Source organism: Rhinopithecus roxellana, chromosome 1 (genome assembly GCF_007565055.1).
Source record: "Rhinopithecus roxellana isolate Shanxi Qingling chromosome 1, ASM756505v1, whole genome shotgun sequence".
Taxonomy (NCBI): Eukaryota; Metazoa; Chordata; class Mammalia; order Primates; family Cercopithecidae; genus Rhinopithecus; species Rhinopithecus roxellana.
In genome coordinates this window covers 44,573,040-44,591,772 of record NC_044549.1, presented here as the reverse complement: position 1 = coordinate 44,591,772, position 18,733 = coordinate 44,573,040, and the positions used below count along the sequence as shown (strand labels likewise).

General features: G+C 49.5%; 1 protein-coding gene and 1 long non-coding RNA gene across 7 annotated transcripts in view; one reads left to right on the top strand and one right to left on the bottom strand.

The window, feature by feature from the left end:
- Positions 1–14,254, bottom strand: part of LOC115900708 — a 48,017-nt gene extending 33,763 nt beyond the window's left edge. The window contains exons 1-2 of the long non-coding RNA XR_004060381.1: positions 14,178–14,254; positions 13,180–13,253 (exon numbers count right to left, since the gene is read on the bottom strand). This is a non-coding gene — a long non-coding RNA (uncharacterized LOC115900708). The remainder of the gene's footprint in view (positions 1–13,179; positions 13,254–14,177) is intronic.
- MYLK (myosin light chain kinase) overlaps positions 1–18,733 on the top strand; it is a 223,453-nt gene that overhangs the window by 191,945 nt on the left and 12,775 nt on the right. For 5 of the 6 annotated variants that reach the window (XM_030942139.1, XM_030942161.1, XM_030942145.1 and 2 more), the window contains 4 exons: positions 3,449–3,666; positions 5,746–5,869; positions 14,118–14,270; positions 16,864–16,987. In XM_030942139.1, coding sequence (XP_030797999.1) covers positions 3,449–3,666; positions 5,746–5,869; positions 14,118–14,270; positions 16,864–16,987 — 619 coding nt within the window. The remainder of the gene's footprint in view (positions 1–3,448; positions 3,667–5,745; positions 5,870–14,117; positions 14,271–16,863; positions 16,988–18,733) is intronic. The other variant, XM_030942155.1, reaches the window with a different exon arrangement.

Below are 18,733 nucleotides of genomic sequence, written 5' to 3'. Positions count from 1 at the left end.
TGGTGGCGGAACCCTGAGCATTGAAGACGATGTGAAGTTTAAGCTGTGTCATCCATGGCTCATCTCATGTTTGTGCTACTATTAGCAAAATTTATCAAAGAAGATTCCAGCTGGCTGCCATGGGGCAAGGAGCAGAGGGTCTCGAGTCCCCTGACAGCACCATTCCTTCTTGCTTCCTATGAGCCAAGGTCTAGGGTTTGGGGGATGAATCTGATTCCTTAGGATAGGGATCACTTATTTATTTAGTCATTCGCTCACTCACCGTTAATTTATTAAGCCTAATCTTGGCCCTTGGCATCTCATTTCTGTGGGTGGCAGTTTCTATCAAACCAATATTTTCCACCCATAGCACTGGGTAATTTGAAAAGAAACCCACAGAACCATTAATCTTGCCTGTTTAACCCCTTCCATCTTAGAAAGTTGAACCATAGGAACAGTTTTCAAAATATATTATGTCTGAATAGGATTGAACCTATTTGAATTTATATTGAATAGGTTTCCTCCAGAAATGTAGCAGGGATTATCTCCATGGCTCAGATTCCCACCACCCATTGCCTCAGACATTCCCGAGGGCATTGAAAACAATGGTTGCTTGCTTTCTCAGAATATTTAAAATTTAAATGTAAACATTTTGGAGCACCTTGTCTGTGCCAAATATAGTTGGAGGCAAGTAAGGGTCTAGAGATGAGCCCGCCACCTGTGATGTGTTCAGAACTTCAAGGCAAAGCCAACTTGACACAGAAAGTGCAGAGACGAGGCCACAGACATAAGGCCATGGAAAGTGCAGAGACAAGGCCGTGGACATAAGGCCATGGAAAGTGCAGAGACAAGGCTGTGGACATAAGGCCATGGATGCCCAGTGAGGGAAAGATCATTCCATGTGAGGAAATGGAGAGTGACTTTTTCAGAGGTCGTGAATTTCAGCTGGCCTCCCAGGAGTGGTAGTTGAGTAAGCCAGTATTTCTCAAACTTGTCTGATCATAAGGATGACCTGGAGTAATTATTACAAATATAGATCCCTAGATCTCTCCTAAGACTTTCTAAATCAAAATCTCCGGAGGAAGAGCTTAGGAATTTGTATTTTTAATATGAGCCCCAAGTGATTCTTTACATAGAAAATTGATCATTGATATTGAGCATTGACTGTGTGCCAGACACTTCTAAGCACTTTACCTGTGTTGACTCATTTAGTCTTTGGAGCCACCCTGTGAGGTGGGGCTGTTTTTAATCTGCATCTTACAAATGAGGAAAATGAAGCACCGAGATGTTAAGAACTGGCTGAGACCTAAGAATGTAGATGAGAGTTTGACTTGGAGCCCTAGTAGAGAGCAGTAGAAATGGAGGGCATGAGGACAAGAGCACCACCTGCTGGCCATTTGGGGACCTCCTTCTCAGATGGGTTTTAAAGTGTCAATTCTAGCTCCCTCCAACTGTCACTGGCACAGACTGACCTTCTCCAGCTCAGCCCTTCCAGAAGTGAGTGTGTGTGTCACGTGGCAGAGGCTGTGGTATGCTGGGCCCCACAGTGCATCCCTGTCTCTCTCCTGCAGGGGTCAGTGACAAGATCCACCTAGCCCACCACAGCTTATCAGACAATAAGTAAGAAGTGTTGAGCACCTTCGATGTGTTAGGCATGATACTTTACAAAGGCTCCTACATTCCTAAAAACGATGAGGCAGGGATAGATAAGGAAACTGGGACTCAGAAAGGTTAAGCAACTTGCCCAATGTCACACAGCTCATAAAAGGCAGCAGCAGGATTCAAACTCAGCTCCTTTCCTCTTCATGAGGACTCTCTGTAGGAGAGGAAATACCCTTGCAAGAGGACAGGCCCAGAACCCACCTGGCCTTGTTCAACTGGTGGACCTACAGACCACTGTAGAAACATGAGCTTATGCCTGGGTGACAGAGTGAGACCCTGTTTCTACAAAACATTTAAAAAATAAGCCAAGTGCGGTGGCACATACCTGTAGTCCTAGCTACTTGGGAGGCTGAGGCAACAGGATGACTTGATCCCAGGAGTTCAAAGTTATGTTGAGCTATGATCACAGAACTGCACTCAAGCCTGGGTGACAGAGCGAGACCCTGTCTCAAAAACGAAGGGAAGGAAAGGAAGGGAAGGGGAGGGGGGAAGGAGGGAAGGAGGGAAGGAGGGAAGGAGGGAGGGAAGGGAGGGAGGGAGGAACAGAGGAAGGCAGGTAGGCAGGCAGGCAGGCAGGAAGGAAGGAAGGAAGGAAGGAAGGAAGGAAGGAAGGAAGGAGGGAAGGTTGGTTATAAGCCAGACATGATGGCTTATGCCTGTAATCCCAGCACTTTGGGAGGCTGAGATGGGATAATCTCTGGAGGCCAGGAGTTCCAGACCAGCCTGGGCTCCCCTCCTCTCCTCCTTCCTTTCCTTTCTTTCGCTTTTGAGACCGGGTCATACTCTGTCACCCAGGCATGAGTGCAGTTGTGTGATCATAGGTCAACATAACTTTGAACTCCTTGTCTCTACCAAAAAAAAAAAAAAAAATTGAAAAAGAAAAAAAGAAAAAGTGAGCTTACTGATATCTGGGTGCTGCTTAAGTTACCAGAGAGATGCTTTAAACTTGCTAAGCAGAGACCAAGAAAGGTGGGACAGAGGGCTGGGACAGGGGAACAGAGAGGACTTGTGCAACTCAGGCGGCAGGCCGTGCATTTGCACTGAAGGGCGATATGCTGATGGCTGAGACCCTGGGGCAGTCCCTAGCAGAGGATGCATGCCTGTGGCTGCAGAAGCCAAGTTGACTAGACATAGCCAGGATCCAAAGCCTATCCCGGTAGAAGGGATTACACAGCTGGGGCAAGGATGAAGTCCAGGGGAGACCAGTTAATTATGACTTCAGGGAGTAAACCAATACTATAGACCTAGCCAGAGTAAGCAGATCTGTCACAGCTGTAGGTATAATGGGTTATAGCCAACTAATTTTAGAAAATTTGCTGAGGCTTATTATTGAAGATTGAAGATATTTTTCCGTTCCTGGCTATGCAAAACAAATGCTTGTGGTAACTGTGAGTATTTTGAACTTGAGTTCCCTGTGACTAAAAGACACACTAGGGCACACGAATGTTCCCTTAGGCATGTGTGGTCATTTGAGGGAAAGAGGCTGTTCAGCGGTCACTCTTTTTGTTAAGAAGATCATGTCTGGATCTCTCTGTTCACACCCAACTCTGAAACTGCCTAGCGTAGATGCTTCCCTGAGTCTCCAGTAGCTTAGAGGGTGCAGGGCAGGGGTCCCTGATGGGAAACCAGGAGGCCCTGACCCTTCTTCCATGTTGGAAGGGTGGGGGATTCAGGAAGTGCCCATCACCCCCATTGCCTGGGTTTTCCTGCCAGTTTCTCCTACCCCCAGCCTACCCTGACCAGTCTCCCTGCCAGCCTGGCTTCCATGAGCTTGTGGCCTGACTGCCCCATGCACGTGTTCCCGCAGCGTGTCAGGAGGTGAGCTGTTTGAGCGCATCATTGACGAGGACTTCGAGCTGACGGAGCGCGAGTGCATCAAGTACATGCGGCAGATCTCGGAGGGGGTGGAGTACATCCACAAGCAGGGCATCGTGCACCTGGACCTCAAGCCGGAGAACATCATGTGTGTCAACAAGACGGGCACCAGGATCAAGCTCATCGACTTTGGTCTGGCCAGGAGGCTGGGTAAGGCTCCTTTCCCACGGACACCAGTGTGTATTGCAGTGGCCGTTTCCTCTCACACTAAGTGTGAGAGGAAATGTACAATATTGGGGTTAAATCCGAGACCGTGAAGACTTCTCAGGTTCGAATCCTGCCCCTACCACATACTGGATGTGACAGTAAGCCTCAAATTCCCCATCAGAAAAGTGGGATCATAGTAGGACCTAACTCACAGATTTGTTAGGAGTATCAAATGTGTTAATATAGGTAAAGGGATGGGAAGAGTGCCTTGCACATAGTAAGTCTGCTTAGGTGTTAGTGTACATATGATGATGATTATCCCCTTTTGTTTTTCACTCTGGTGCCATTAGCAGCAAAAGTCATTTTGGTGGTGGTGGCTCTGTACATCTGCATCATACTGTACAGTTTCTAGAGCGCTTTCACATGAAAAATAATCCCTGTGATTCTCACCATGAGGTAGGCAGGGTAGATTTTATGAGCCCCATCTTGCAGACTGGGCAACAAGGGTTCACAATAGCTTTGCCCAGGAGGTCCCACTGTGAGCCAGGGGATGTGCTGGGGTTGGAACAAGGACCCCAGACCTTGCTGAGAATGCTCTGTAGCACCTCTGACTCTTAGGCTAGCCAGGAGAGAGGTCACGGGGGAGGCGGTCAGGGTCTCAAGGCCAGCCCTGAAAGCATTTTGGTAGGTGCCTGCCTGGCTCACATTCCGCCTGCATATAGCCTGCCTCTGCAGCCCTTTGATGTCCCAGTGATTGAGGAAACAGCTTCATCCTCCCTTCTCAGCCACTGCCCTGCTAGCAAGGAGCCCTAGGGCTGGGGTGAGCTGGCTTTATTTCACCACCCTGCAGGGAGTAGAAAGGAGGGGCCAAATGAATGCCACCCAATAAACGTCTCCTAGGACACTCAGTGCTGGCTGAAGCTGTGCTGGTCATAAAGAGGAAAGGGGCAAGGTGGGGGGCGAGGTTCCAATAGACCACGACTGGTCTGGTGGTCAGCGCAGTCAGGTGAAAAGCACACCTCGGCGCTGGGTGTGTGTGCCTGCTCTGCTCACTCCTGCTAACGGGACAGGGTAGAGGCAGTGACTGGTGTACAAGGCCTGCCTTTGAACAGTGACCACCAATAAATTAAATGAATAGAGAGGCCGCTGTCCTCAGGAGTCGGCAGTGTCAGAGCCCAGGGAACACAAGGTCCAGGTTCCACTGGTGAGGGATATTGTGGGAACCACCATGTCCACCAAGGACCAGAGAACTGGGAAGAGGCTAAAATGTAGCAGAAAGGGCTGAGAGGCAGGAATTGGAGCAGAGCTTTCACATCTGAGGGCTGGTAAATGCTTTGTTTTAGAACATTTGCTGTGAGCTCTGCGAAGTTAAGGGAGACCATAGGTACCTGCCTTTTGCACATATTAACAGGCATCTCTGGTCCTTTATGGCCAAGAGGTACCACCCTGGGGTTGAAGCCTCTCCCAGCTACCCTCCCAACAGCTCCTGGAGGACAGCCATGAAGCTGTGTGAGGAGCAGGAGAGGCAGGAGGGAGGAGCGGTGGTAAGCAGGGCTCAGGAGTCGGACTACCTGGGCTTGAGTCCTGACCACCACTTGTTAACCAGGTGGGGAAATCACTGCACTTCCCTGGGCCTCACTCACTTCCTCAGCAGCACGGACATTATACCTACCCCTTAGGGTTGGTGAGAACCCTTGTAAAGCTGCCAGCGGGGTACATAGGACATAGTGAGTGCTAGAGATTATTATTAAGCATAAGTCACAGTCCCTGCCTAGGGGAACTAACTCATGAGAGAGACAGACTCACAAAAAGACCATTCAGGGGCGGGTGCTTTAATGGCCTCTTCTCCCCCTGCCCAACCTGAACAGGACATTTCAGGTGAGTGTGCGGTTTGTTGGTTTCACTGGTGTGTTGATGCACCTGTTTAACAAGGAGGTCAGATGTCTCTGTGCCAGTTCTCTGTGCCGAAGCCTGTGTCTGGCCCCTCCCAAGTTGGGGTCAACACACAGATTCGGGCAGCTGCTGGCCTCAAGTGGGCTCCGTGATGTGCTGGCAATTTATCCCTCTCCATCTTGGTTTCAGAGAATGCGGGGTCTCTGAAGGTCCTCTTTGGCACCCCGGAGTTTGTGGCTCCTGAAGTGATCAACTATGAGCCCATTGGCTATGCCACAGACATGTGGAGCATCGGGGTCATCTGCTACATCCTGTGAGTCTCGGGGCACTTGGTGGACCGGTGGACCACTTGATGGACTGGTGGGTGGGGGCTGAGGTTTCCACAGGAGGGTCCCCAGACTGCCCTGCCATTGTCATGATGGGGGGCCCGCCCCAGAGTCAGGAGGGTGGCAGGCTCCCCTCCCATCCCTGGCAGCCCACCCTGCTCCTGGGCTCCCAGGAAGTCAGTAGCCTACATATTCTGTAGCATCATGTAACTACACATGCCGAGATCCCCATTCTGGGAGCTCACTGTCCCCAAGGCTGGCCAGCCTGTGGCCTTTGGTCAGAAGGATGGGAAATGTGGCTGGCACCAAATAATAAAACCTCACTTGTGTAGGTACACAAAGAAGGAGGGCAGGAGGCCAGGGGCGTATCTCTGGGCATCCTCATTGTCTTCAGGGCATAGCACTCCATCCTTATGGCATGGGGACCCCAACTACCAGCCTCATCTCTGAGTCCAGTATATGGATGAATTAATAAACACTATTGACGATCGAGCCTTCAATGGGACGAACAGACAAAAGACAGTAACACAGTAATTAGAATTGAAAAATCAGGTGGGAAATCCAAAGCCATTTCAATGAACAATACTGTAGGAGAGGGGAGGTCAGCCATCTAGGCCAGTGCTTCCCAAACATTAACATGCCTGACTCACCTAGGGAGCTCCTTACATTGCAGAGGTTTTGTTCAGGTCTGGGTGACCTGAGATGCCACATTTCTAACAGGCTCTAGGTTTGCGACTGTGCTGGTTCAGTGACTGCGCTCTGAGTAACAAGGCTGGAGAACACTCTCTCGCTGCGCTCTGGCTGCTTTCGTTCCTGAAGCCCCAGGGTGCGGACAGTCATTAGCCTCAGAACTTGTGTGGCAGCCCCTGAACCTGTGTGGCCACATGCAGTTATGGGATGGTGTCCCCAAAGATGCAGATGTGTATGCTTTCATTCGATAATGTTTTTACTGTCAGAACAAGAGGAAAAATCTAACATTTTCAAAGAAAATGAGGAAGATCTCTAGGAATACTTTCTTAGACCGCTGGGGCCTTCAGACCCCAATGTGAGAAAAGGCTCTGGGTGATTCTGATGCACAGCCAGGTTTAGAAGCCAGTGTTACAAAAGCTTTAGCAGAAGTGGGGTGACTTTTGTGCAATGTGACTTTTTCACGTGCTCAGGAGCTTTACTCACTGTGGCCTGTTAGGATAGTTCCCTCAGTGGAACCTGCGCCGCAGGCATTGTAGCCCAGTTATCCTCTTTCCCGCCTGGAATTAGCCGCACCACCACAGCCTCCCCCTTATCAGCAGAAAACCCCGGGCCAGGTGTGCATTGCCTTGCCTGTCTCCCTGCTCCGCCCCCTCCTAGAGAAGGGGCACTGACAAGTGAAGACAGCAGCTGGACCGAGCTTGACTCCTGGCTCCCTAGATAAGTAAGGAATAGCAGGGTAGGGGGCGGGGCCAGCCTGCCCCTTTGAGGGTGGCCCCAGGCCTGGGCAGTGCTAACCTCTGGCCCCTGGAAAAACACCAGACCCTTGAGAAGCAGTCCTTGGTCAGCTCTCTGTTCAGCCCCAGCTGCCCTGTGGTCTGGCTTGGCCGCAGGGTACCCCTCCAGCCGCCATGCAGACTTGCCTTACTCTTGATTCTTCAGTGGGTTTTCCCACTGCTGTGGCATCAGGATCTTCCGCAGCTACAGATTTTCACATAGGACCTTGTTTGATCCTCAGAACAAACCCAAGAGTGGGTCATGGCAGGGATTCAATCTTCATGTGGCGTTGAGGTGACAGGGGCCAAGGAAGCCCATGTGGCTGCCCACTTCCCACAGTCGGGCCGGGGACCAGCCGTCTCAGTTTGCCAGAATATAGGACTTTCGATGCTAACATGGGAACAGTCCCAGGCAAACCAGGATAATTGGTCTGTGACAGAGCAGTGACTAGACTGCTCACTAAGTTTTCACCAGTGTAACCTCTACCCAGATCAAGAAACCTAGCACTGCCAGGCCCCCACAGCCCTCTGGTGCCCCTCCCTGTTACCAACCCCCAGAGGTCACCATTATCCTCATGGCTAATGTCAATGAAATAATACAGAAAGAAGTGTCTGGCTTTTTTTGCTTGACATTGTTTGTAAGATTCATTCATAGTACTATGCGTCATTGTAGACTGTTTATTCTCAGTGTTACGTAGTACCCCATTGTGTGAATATAATCCAGTTAATTTATCCGTTCTGCTTTGATAGGCTTTTGAGTGGGTTCCAGTTTGGCCGTTGGAAGCATTCTGTTCATGTGTTTCAGTGAACATATTTGTACATTTCTGTTGGATATATAATCTAGAACTAGAATAACTGGGTCATAAGGACACTTTATTGTCAAATGGGAGTTCTTTTAGGTGGAGGAACATAGTAATTTGGGCACTATGCTACCTTGTTTACCAGATTACTTTTAAAGCAAAGACCAAGAACTAGGGCAGAGTTTTGGAAATGGGGAGAAGATAGTTTTGATGCTGCAGGTGCTTGGGCAGGGGGTGTCAAGAGGGAGGAGGGGTGTGTGTGGCAGGGACCCAGGCCAGGTGGCACAGACTCAGCCTGGATCAATCCTGTGCCACATCTTGGCTCCTGGACCCCCACTGTGAGCCACTGCCCTCTGGGGCTTTTCCAGGCTGACTCTCTCAGCATGGATGGAAGTCAGGGAGTTCCCCTCCCAAGCCAGGGCTCTCAGCAGAGACTTGTGCTGGAAGAAAACGTTCGCACCAAGGAGGTGGTATCTTTTAAGCTCCTGCTATGCAGAACTCTGGAACCACTGCTGGGAGCACCCAAAAGAGGCTCTCTGGTGGCCCTCATGGCATCTTCTGCCCCACTCTGTCCCTCTCTTTGGAGCCTAGTCATCTGTGGGGCAGTCCCTGTCTGGGCAACTTCCACCTTTGTACCAGAGAGCCCCTCCTGTTCTCCTTTCTGAGGCCAGTGAGAGATGGAGAGGCCAGGGAGTTGGAAGGGAAGGCAACAGACCGTGTCACCATGGGACAATGTGACTTTACTCTCTCACACCCAGCCCAGCCATCAGGGCAGTTCCTCGCCCTATAGGGAAGGAGAAGATGGGGTCGTGGAGCCCCCACACTCTCACCCCAGATCCTGAAGGGAGATAGTAGGTTGTGTGAGTACTTAGAGACCTTCTGAAGTTAGCAATAGCCATGTGGTTTCTGGCAGGAAGTGAGAGTACCAGAGAGCTGGAGGTCACACTTCCATATGGAAGAAATCCTAAGCCTGCCTCTGTTTAAGAGCACTCCTTCCGCTGCTGTCTCCCTCCCCTACTTCCTGGACTTGGTACTTCCTTACTGCCTGTGGGGAGGCCACAACAGCTCTTTTCCGTGCCCTTCCCTCACCATACTTCACAATGCCTTCTCTAGCCTCCCTCAAGCCAGAGTGAACCAGCAATGGCTGCTCTGCTTCCTCCTCCTGCCTCTTCCTGACCGGGCCCAGCAGCACAGCCTTCCCATTCATGCTTTTTTGTTTGTCCAACACCCACCATGGTGCAGACAGCTGTCAGCTGTCCCTCCCCACCCTGGTATGTGGTCAGGAGATGCCAAGAGGGAGGAGAGGTGTGTGTGGCAGGGAAGCAGGTCAGCTCTTCTGGTGACAGCTGCCCAGTCAGCTGAGGAGGGGTCACAGTACCGGGGCATCAGGGCCTCCTCAAACCAGGGTCTGGCTGCAGGGCTCCTCAGCCAGATCCAGTAACCTCTGCCTTCCCCACCCGGGGCTGCCACTGCCCTCTCTGCTGCTGAGCCTGGAAATGCGCTTTGATTCCAGCCCTAGGATCCCTGCTCCCTTCCCAAGCTCTGCCACCACCTTCAACTTTTACTAACAGAACTAAACCCCAGGTCGCTGCTTCCTAGGCCAGTCCACAAAATGATGCACAGCTCTTCCTGTGGACCTGCTCAGCCCTCTCAGCTCTCCCACCAGAGTATCAGATGGCTAATATGGATAAAAGACTAACCCCTTCCTAGCAGTCAGTAGTTCCATCAGCAGATGTGTGGTCCCCTGGCTAATATGGATAAAAGACTAACCCCTTCCTAGCAGTCAGTAGTTCCATCAGCAGATGTGTGGTCCCCTTAGCTGGCCACTGATACAGTCGGGGCATCTGTCTGCTGCTTGAAACACAACACAGAAGCCAGGTGCAGTAGTGCGCACCTGTGGTCCCAGCTACTCAGGAGGCTATTATGGGAGGATCACTTGAGGTCAGGAGTTCAAGACCAGCCTGGCTGATATAGCAAGACCCCCATTTCTTAAAACACACACACTCACACATACACACACACACACACACACACACAGAGAGAGAGAGAGAGAGAGAGAGAGAGAGAGAGAGAGAAAGTGTAGTCCAAGAGGCATTTCTGCACCCTCTGCTCTCCTAACTTTCTGCCCCCAGAGCCAAACAGGCCTCTACATCAGATTCCCTGGGGGAATTTCTTTTGCAATGAGCTGAGAATTAAGAAATTAGAATGACCTGCATTCATGACCAAAGACTAGTATTTGACCATTAAAAATCAATGTGTAGAGTCTGTACTTGATACATCCAGTGAAGAAAAAGTAAAGCATCCAAGGACTTGCCCAGACTGATTACAGTTTTGTGAAAAACAGATCAGTCAATTAGTTAAAAACTAGAGGAGACCAGGGAGATAAAGAGGTGTTTTAATACTAACATGATTTATTGACTGATTGTTTTTTTTTTAACAAATAATGACTGTTTTCTAGCTGGGCGCAGTGGCTCATGCCTGTGCTCCCAGCAATTTGGGAGGCCAAGGTGAGTGGATGGCCTGCGCCCAGGAGTTTGAGACCAGCCTGGGAAACATGGCAAAACCCCATCTCTGCAAGAAATACATAAGGTAGCTGTGCATGGTGGCATGCACCTGTGGTCCCTGCTACTCAGGTGGCTTAGGTGGGAGGGTCACCTGAGCCTGGGGAGGTTGAGCCTGCAGTGAGCCACGATCATGCCACTGTATTCCAGCCTGGGTGACAGAGCGGGACCCTGTCTCAAAAAAATAAAAAATAATAATAATGACTATTTTCTAAATATAAAGACAAGGCTGGGCACAGTGGCTTATGCCTGTAATTCCAGCACTTTGGGAGGTGGAGGTAGGAGGATTGCTTAAGCTCAGGAATTTGAGACTAGCCTGGGCAACATGGTGAAACCCCATCTCTACCAAAATACAAAAAATTAGCCAGGTGTGTTGGCACGCACCTGCAGTTCCAGCTACTCGGGAGACTGAGGTGGAAGGATCACATGAGCCCAGGAGGCAGAGGCTGCAGTGAGCTGAGATGACTACTGCACTCCAACGTGGGCAACAGCGCAAGACCCTATCTCAAAAAATAAAATAAAATAAAATAAAAGACATGATCCCTTATGCAAATTTTAGCAATAAAGAAAAACTTCCCCAAAAAGGTTTTTAAAAATCCTCTAAAACCCTACCACCTAGCAACAGCATTACTGAAAATTCGAACACCCTCTTTGTCAACACGCTGTGTATGTATTCCGTTTTTTATTCTAGACACGTACTCTTTAATAGGGAGAATGCTAGGGGAACTTGGGCAGGCGAGGAGCCAGGCAGGGTGAGGAGAGTATTTCAGATGAATAGGCTGCCAAGGAGGAGGAGCGCCAGAGGCCAGAGGCGAGGAGGCTCTCCCTGACTGTGCCCAGAGTTGCAGAGATTAAGACCTATCTTTGCAGGATTATAGTTCCTAATAAGGAAAGGAGGTTTGCAGAAGGGGAACTTTCTGCATTCCACAGCAGGGTTGTTTGCTTTTCCTGCCATCTTTTGGAGTACTGCCGGACTTCCCCGCTCTCTGTTTCCAATGGAAAATGTAAAGAAGCAGCAGGTGGCTGACAGGCAAGAGACAGGCTGCTTCCTGAAGGGGCTTGCATGGGCCACGTGGGGGTCAGGGTCACAGAGACGGAGAGAGCTGGGAGGCCCCTAGGAAATCTAGCCTAGTCCTCTTGATGTATAAAAGGAGAAACTGAGGCCCAGAGAGGGGAAAGGAGCAGCAGATAACAGTGCAGACTCTGGGACAGGTAAATGCCCACCCTTCCCTCATGGGGACATGACCGAGAATGATTCTCTTTGCCTTCTTAAAACATAAATCAGGGTCTTGCTTTAAAAATATCCCATCCACAAAAACCTATTTTTCAGAAACACAAATATATTGATTAGGATGAGACAATTCACATTGTAAAAGCCTTCTTCTCTTTACAAAAGTTTTCACTAGAGGTTTCCTGCCATGGCAAGCTTTTTCTCCCAGTATTTCAAGTGGGTTTTGTTCTGTCAAACTCAACCAAAGCCTTACTCCTGAAGCTGTCAGTGCTTGGCTTATGATGATGGATTCATAAGCACTTGGGAGAAGAGACATTGGTAAAGCCCTAACTTGACAGGCTGATGGCAGGAGGGCCCCAGACCCATCTCTCTCTCTCTCTCTCTCTCTCTCTCTTTTTTTTTTTTTTTTTTTTTTGAGATTGAGTTTTGCTTGTTGCCCAGGCTGGAATGCAATGGCACAATCTTGGCTCACTGCAACTTCCACCTCCAGAGTTCAAGCAATTTTCCTGCCTCAGCCTCCCGAGTAGCTGGGATTACAGGTGCTCGCCACCACACCCAGCTAATTTTTGTATTTTTAGTAGAGACAGGGCTTCACTGTGTTGGCCAGGCTAGCCTTGAACTCCTGACTTCAGGTGATCCATCCATCTCGGCCTCCCAAAGTGCTGGAATTACAGGCGTGAGCCACCATGCCTGGCCCCCAGACCCATCTCATGGGGCTCAGCTGAGGTCAGGGCAGGAACAGCTACATAATTTGCAACATAAAAGGTGGGGCCACTTGTTCAAACCTTATTGAGAATCTTGAGATGACAGCAGCAGAGCATTAAACCAAGCACAGGGCCTGTCTAAGGGTGGGACTCTGGGCAACTGTGCAGGTCAAACACCCATGAGGCTGACTCACGAGGCCCACGTGAACAGTGGGGTGGGTTGTTGCTATGAAGGTGAGGTGCACAGAGGTGAGAGGTAAGGTCAATACGCCGCAAATCTGATCTATTTTGTTTTGAAATTCCTTACCTTATAAAGTTTATTTGGCTTCAGCTGCTGGTCACAGAGTCATTCCTGCACTCACAGCTTGGTGAGGGAGTGGAGGGAACCCAGCAGAACTGCATGAGGTCTCTGGGCATGGACTGTCTCCTTACTATGGACCAGGCCTGGTGCCAGTGCTGAACACTGCAATTTACTTCATCTTCACAGAAATGTTAGGATAGTATAGCATTTAAGAGGACAGGCTCTAGAGGCAGATACCTGGGTTCCAGTCTCACTGGCTGTGAATCTTTGGGCAGGTTACTTGAGCCTGGGCTGTGCCTCAATTCCCTCATCTGTAAAACAAAGTTATAAGAATTACCTGCATCATAGGGCAGTGTTAAGTCAGTTCACTTATTTTAGGCACTTGACCCAGTGCCTGGCACATAGAAAAAGTTTAATAAGTGTCTGCTGCCATCACGATGCTGCTGAGGATGAAGAAGTGACCACCCTATAGTTAAATGGCAGCTTCTCCATTTCAGAGGAGAAAACTGACACAGATCAGTGAATTGTCCAAGGTCATCCAGCAAGCAGAGAGGCTGCACTCTGTCTTCTGCCACAGCACCTCATAGGGAAGTTTTCTAGTTTGGCATGAATGCGTCAGGTTCCCTGAACCTACATTGCTGATTCAAAGTCCATCTATCCATTGGGCACACACTTCACTTGCTGAGCCTCTCCTATGTGCTGGGCCCTCTTCTTGGAGGTGAAGGTGTGTGGAGAGAGGTGGGAGGGAGGGGACAGAAGGGTGCAGCGGTGATCACTACCATGTGCCCAGTCCACGGAAAGGGGGCAGGAGCACAGGAGAAAGGGGCTTGGAGAAGGCTCTAACCAGGGCTTTGGGGAAGAATAGAAGACCAGGACAGAGGGACTTATCAGCCCTGCTGTGTACCCTGCAGAAGCCCATAAACTAAAGCAAACCCACTGCACCTCAGCTTCACAGGTAGGTGGTGTCAAGAAGCAGGTGACCAAGAAAAGACAGGGCTGTGAACCACACCCTCTTTTCTTTCCACAAGTGAAAGAAATGCAGGTGCAAGGCCCACAGAGCCTTGGCCCTTGCCAAGAAGAGTTTGGGGGTGGGGAGGCTGGCTGACCCTCACCTTTGACCTCAGTTAGCACGCCCTTTCCTAGCCACACCTGCTTTCCTGCTCTTGTCTCTCCAGAGTCAGTGGCCTTTCCCCCTTCATGGGAGACAACGATAATGAAACCTTGGCCAACGTTACCTCAGCCACCTGGGATTTCGACGACGAGGCATTCGATGAGATCTCCGACGATGCCAAGGATTTCATCAGCAATCTGCTGAAGAAAGATATGAAGTAATGAGTTGGGATTTCAGTCTTTGCTTCTCCACTCCCTGCCCTGTGTTGGGAAGCAAAGGGGGATTCCTTTGCCTGTTGGGGCACCCTCCTTGCCACCCTGCCTTGAGTCGTTCCTAGCATTCCCTGAGGAAGGGAGGGTGGGCATCATAAGAGACCCGAGTGCATGTGCGTCGGGGAGGCAACTTCCTAGGCCCTGCCCCCTGGAGCTAGACATGGAATTCACCTTCAGAAGCTCAGACACCTGACTTGAAAAGCGACACTTGACCACGTTGCAGAGCGAGGGGCAGCTGTTCTTTGTGAATAATGACTGCCCTTCTTATTTGCTGGGTACAGTTGTGGCCAGCCACAGCCCTCTTCGGGGCTGCAGGGGAAGGACTGTCTCAACAAGCAAGAGCAGAGGACGGCGGCATCTTAGAACTTCTCTGTGGGTCCCAATCATATCCCCAGATGATTATTATTCTGGCTTTAGTGTTTTTCTATATCTCAGTTATTTAATAACTGCATGCTTGAATACAGGCAGGTACCTTCTAACATCTGGCCAAAGGGAGGCTGTGATCCCAGACCACTGGGCTTAGCCCTCTCCCAGCTCTGCCTCTGTTGAGGTTCCCCACCTGTGCCTGCTGCAGCTGTGAACATAGGGAAGTGAACAGTGGGAGGCCAGTGTGCATGGGCTGTGGGGAAAGGTCAGGGACTCAGGCCCTCCAGGTTTCAATGGAAGATTAGAGCTTGGAGTTGTAGGGGAGACCAGAGTGGGAGGTTGACTGAAGGTGGGCAGTGGGTGTACCTAGACAGAATCTCCTGGAAGGAACTGTCCTGGGCTCTGCATGCATAGGGAAGGCTGCCCAGGGGAAGGGAGCAGTAGGACTCAGGTGAGAACAGCTGGCCTTTTGGGCAGCTCACCCACTCTGCAAATAGGTGACTAAATGAGGCAGAGTCTGACTGTAGGGGTGCCGAGGAGCTTAGAGCTATACTTGGCAATCCCAGGGAGCAGTTGTAGCCTTGCCAAGAAGGGTGGTATTGACATGGGTGGCATGTTAGAGAGAAGGGGAGGGGCCTGGCTCCAGGGCAGGCAGGAGGCTCTGCACTCCCAGGTGACTTTGCAGCCTTGCAAGGCTGCCGATGCCTCCCCGAGGAAGAATGGCTGTTCAGGGCAGGAGGGTGCAGTTAGCTGCTGAAGGAGCAATATTGGAGTGTCTCAGATGGCTCTGTCAGGCTTTCCTGTGATGCACCCCACTCTCGGTCCTTTTTAGCCAGTCAGGGCCAAACTCCCCCAGAGGCCACATTCTATACTCCTTGACAATGAGGTCTTTTTAGCCTTTTGCTGTCACAGTCTGTATCAGAAATGGGCATGACCCAAGGAGAACTAAGACACTGTGGGAAGTCTAAATTATCTTCCAGTATGAGGGACCCCCACACCCAAGGTGCCTCAGGAGATGAAAACCTCCTCAGTAACTCTGGTACAATGATGGCTTTTGTCATCCAAGCTTTATTCACTGAAGATTTGGTAAACAAGGTATTGTGTGTATATATCTTATTTTCTCATCTGACCTTGAATTAAGTCAGTAACAGGCTGGAATGGATCCCTCTGTGTCATAAAATGGATTAAACAAAGAACTGATCTTATTCAAACAGATCAAGACACTAAATTCCCGTAAACTCTTATAGCCAACCTCTCTTCAACCAGAAATCACCACCTATCAGCACTTAAAAAAAAAAAAAAAAAGCTTTCTATTATAAAAGTAATACATGTAAATTATAGAGGATTTGAAGACTATAATAAAATTTAAATCATCTATAATCCCTTTATCTAAAGATCACTACATTTTGCTATACTTCTTTCCAGTCATTTTTCTATGTATGTTAGCATTTGGTTCTTTAGGCTTTCTTAGTCCTGTTACAGTTAAGGCAATGGCTCTAAAATGTTTCTAGATCTAAAGTGTTTCTAGAGCTTTCAGAAAGATGAAGTGAGTTTCAGTGCAGTTCTAAAGAAGTCATAATTCATAGGCTATGTGCAGGACCTACTTCTTTGAGTTGTAATAGGAAAAACCTGATACTCAACCACACCATAAGACATAAAACATGAAAGTTCATTGATTGCCAGAGGTTTTATCCTAGGGTTTAACTCTCCCCTCCTCCAGACAGGGTGGCAGGAGGATTAGGCTCTGTGGGCCCCAGCCCTCATAGGACCAGCAGAATGACACCACCCTGAAATAGGTGCCAGTCAATCCCAGAAACGTCTGCCCTGCAGCACTTACTCTTACTCTTCCTTGACCCCAAGAATCCCAGAAACGTCTGCCCTGCAGCACTTACTCTTCCTTGACCCCAAGAGCAGGCCATGGAGCCCAGTCGCTTCCTTGGTGCTTAGGCTTTCATAACACTGACCCATGCTGGTTCTGGTTAGTGTGACCCAGACCAAGTGAGGAGAAAGGTGAAGAGCACAGTGATCCTGATCACAGTGGATGGTCCGGGAGCAGGGGGCCCTGGCCTCTGCCCTCGTGCCCGGGAACAGCTGGCCTCCCATTTCTGATCTAACCAGTGGTCCCTGAGGTCTCCTCCTACTCAAAAATCTCCTGATCTCTGCCTCTGTCAGAAACCGCCTGGACTGCACACAGTGCCTTCAGCATCCATGGCTAATGAAAGATACCAAGAACATGGAGGCCAAGAAACTCTCCAAGGACCGGATGAAGAAGTACATGGCAAGAAGGAAATGGCAGGTAATGCGAGGGTCACTTTGGACTGGGATATTACCCCTCATATTTGTGTTGCTGAAGCCACTTTCATTCCCAGCTTGCCCTGGCCTCACATCAAGAAAGTTTAAATTCGTTTCTGAAGCAGTCTGGGACCAGTTTAGGCAGCTGATTAAGGTACAGTGGTGTGCTTAGTCCTGAGTGCAGAGTCCCTTTCTCGAGGAGATGGGATGGATTCTTAGCTTAGCTGTCTCTCTGTTCCTGCTCACCTTTGTCCCAGAGGACCCTTAACCTTTACTCAGGTTAAGCCACTGACATTTCATGTCTTCATGGCTTGGGATAAGCAACATCACTTTGAGGTCCATTTGTCAACCCTGAGAATGGGATGGTAGCATGATGGTCTCACATCTCTTTATGATGAAGGAGGAGGGCACATGAGAGAGACATGGTCCCACCATCTAGGAAGGTTGTATGTTAATAATAATGTGTCCTTAGCAAATGACATAACCTTGCTGTGGATTTGTTTTCTCATGTGTAAAGTGGGGGTAATAGTACCAACTTCACAGCTTTGTTGTGATAATTATGAGAATTACACGAGATCATCGTCATGTGGCGTTTAGTAGTACAATGCCTGGTACATGGCAAGTGTCCAAAAATGATCCCAGTTGCTAATAGGTATTAAGGTAGGCCATCTGTCAGGGACCATTTAAAGCACTATCTATGCACTAAATCTTTTAACCCTAGGAGGCAGGTACTGTTATCCCCACTTTACAGACAAAATTGAGGCAGAGAAAAGGTTAGGAAAGCCATCCAGGGTTACACAGCTAATAAGCAGAAGGGTCGGGATTCAAACCCAGAGCTTGACTGCAAAACACATAGTCTTAACTCCAAGACTGCCTCTGATAAAAGGCATGGGTGGATAAAATTATTATCCAAAACCACAGGATGTTTATCACCATCATCATCTATTTTATCATTTTTATTACCACAATTAGAATTACAATTCTTTTTTTTTTTTCGAAATGGAGTCTCACTCTGTCGCCCAGGCTGGAGTGCAGTGGTGCGAATTCGGCTCCCTGCAAGCTCCGCCTCCCGGGATCACACCATTCTCCTGCCTCAGCCTCCTGAGTAGCTGGGATTACAGGCATCCGGCACCACGCCCGGCTAATTTTTTGTATTTTTAGTGGAGACAGGGTTTCACCGTGTTAGCCAGAATGGTCTCTATCTCCTGACTTCTTGATCTGCCCACCTCGGCCTCCCAAAGTGCTGGGATTACAGGCGTGAGCCACTGCTCCTGGCCTAGAATTACAATTCTTAGGCTGCTGGAGAAGACATAGTTTCCTTCTTTCTTTCTTTCTTTTTTTTTTTTTTTTGAGACAAAGTCTCACTCCGTTACCCAGGCTGGAGTGCAGTGGCACGATCTCGGCTCACTGCAGCCTCTGCCTCCCAGGTTCAAGCAATTGAGAGGACATGGTTTCTATACTCAGCGACCATATAGTACAATGGGGAACTGAGGCAACTAGACATGAAAGGATGTAATGCGCACTAAGATACGTAAACTATCCAGATAGCTCTCCATAGCCATGGGTGTGTGTGGATAGAACCGACCTGGTTGCAACCAGAGTTGGATGTGATTATGAAGAAATGCTCCCAGGCTCAGGAGTTTGAACCAGGTGTGGAACCTGAGTCAGAACACAGAGAAGAGGACTGCACATGTGGAGGAGAAGGCACAGAGGTGGGAGCCGGACCCATTCTGGCTGGGCTTGGCTTGAC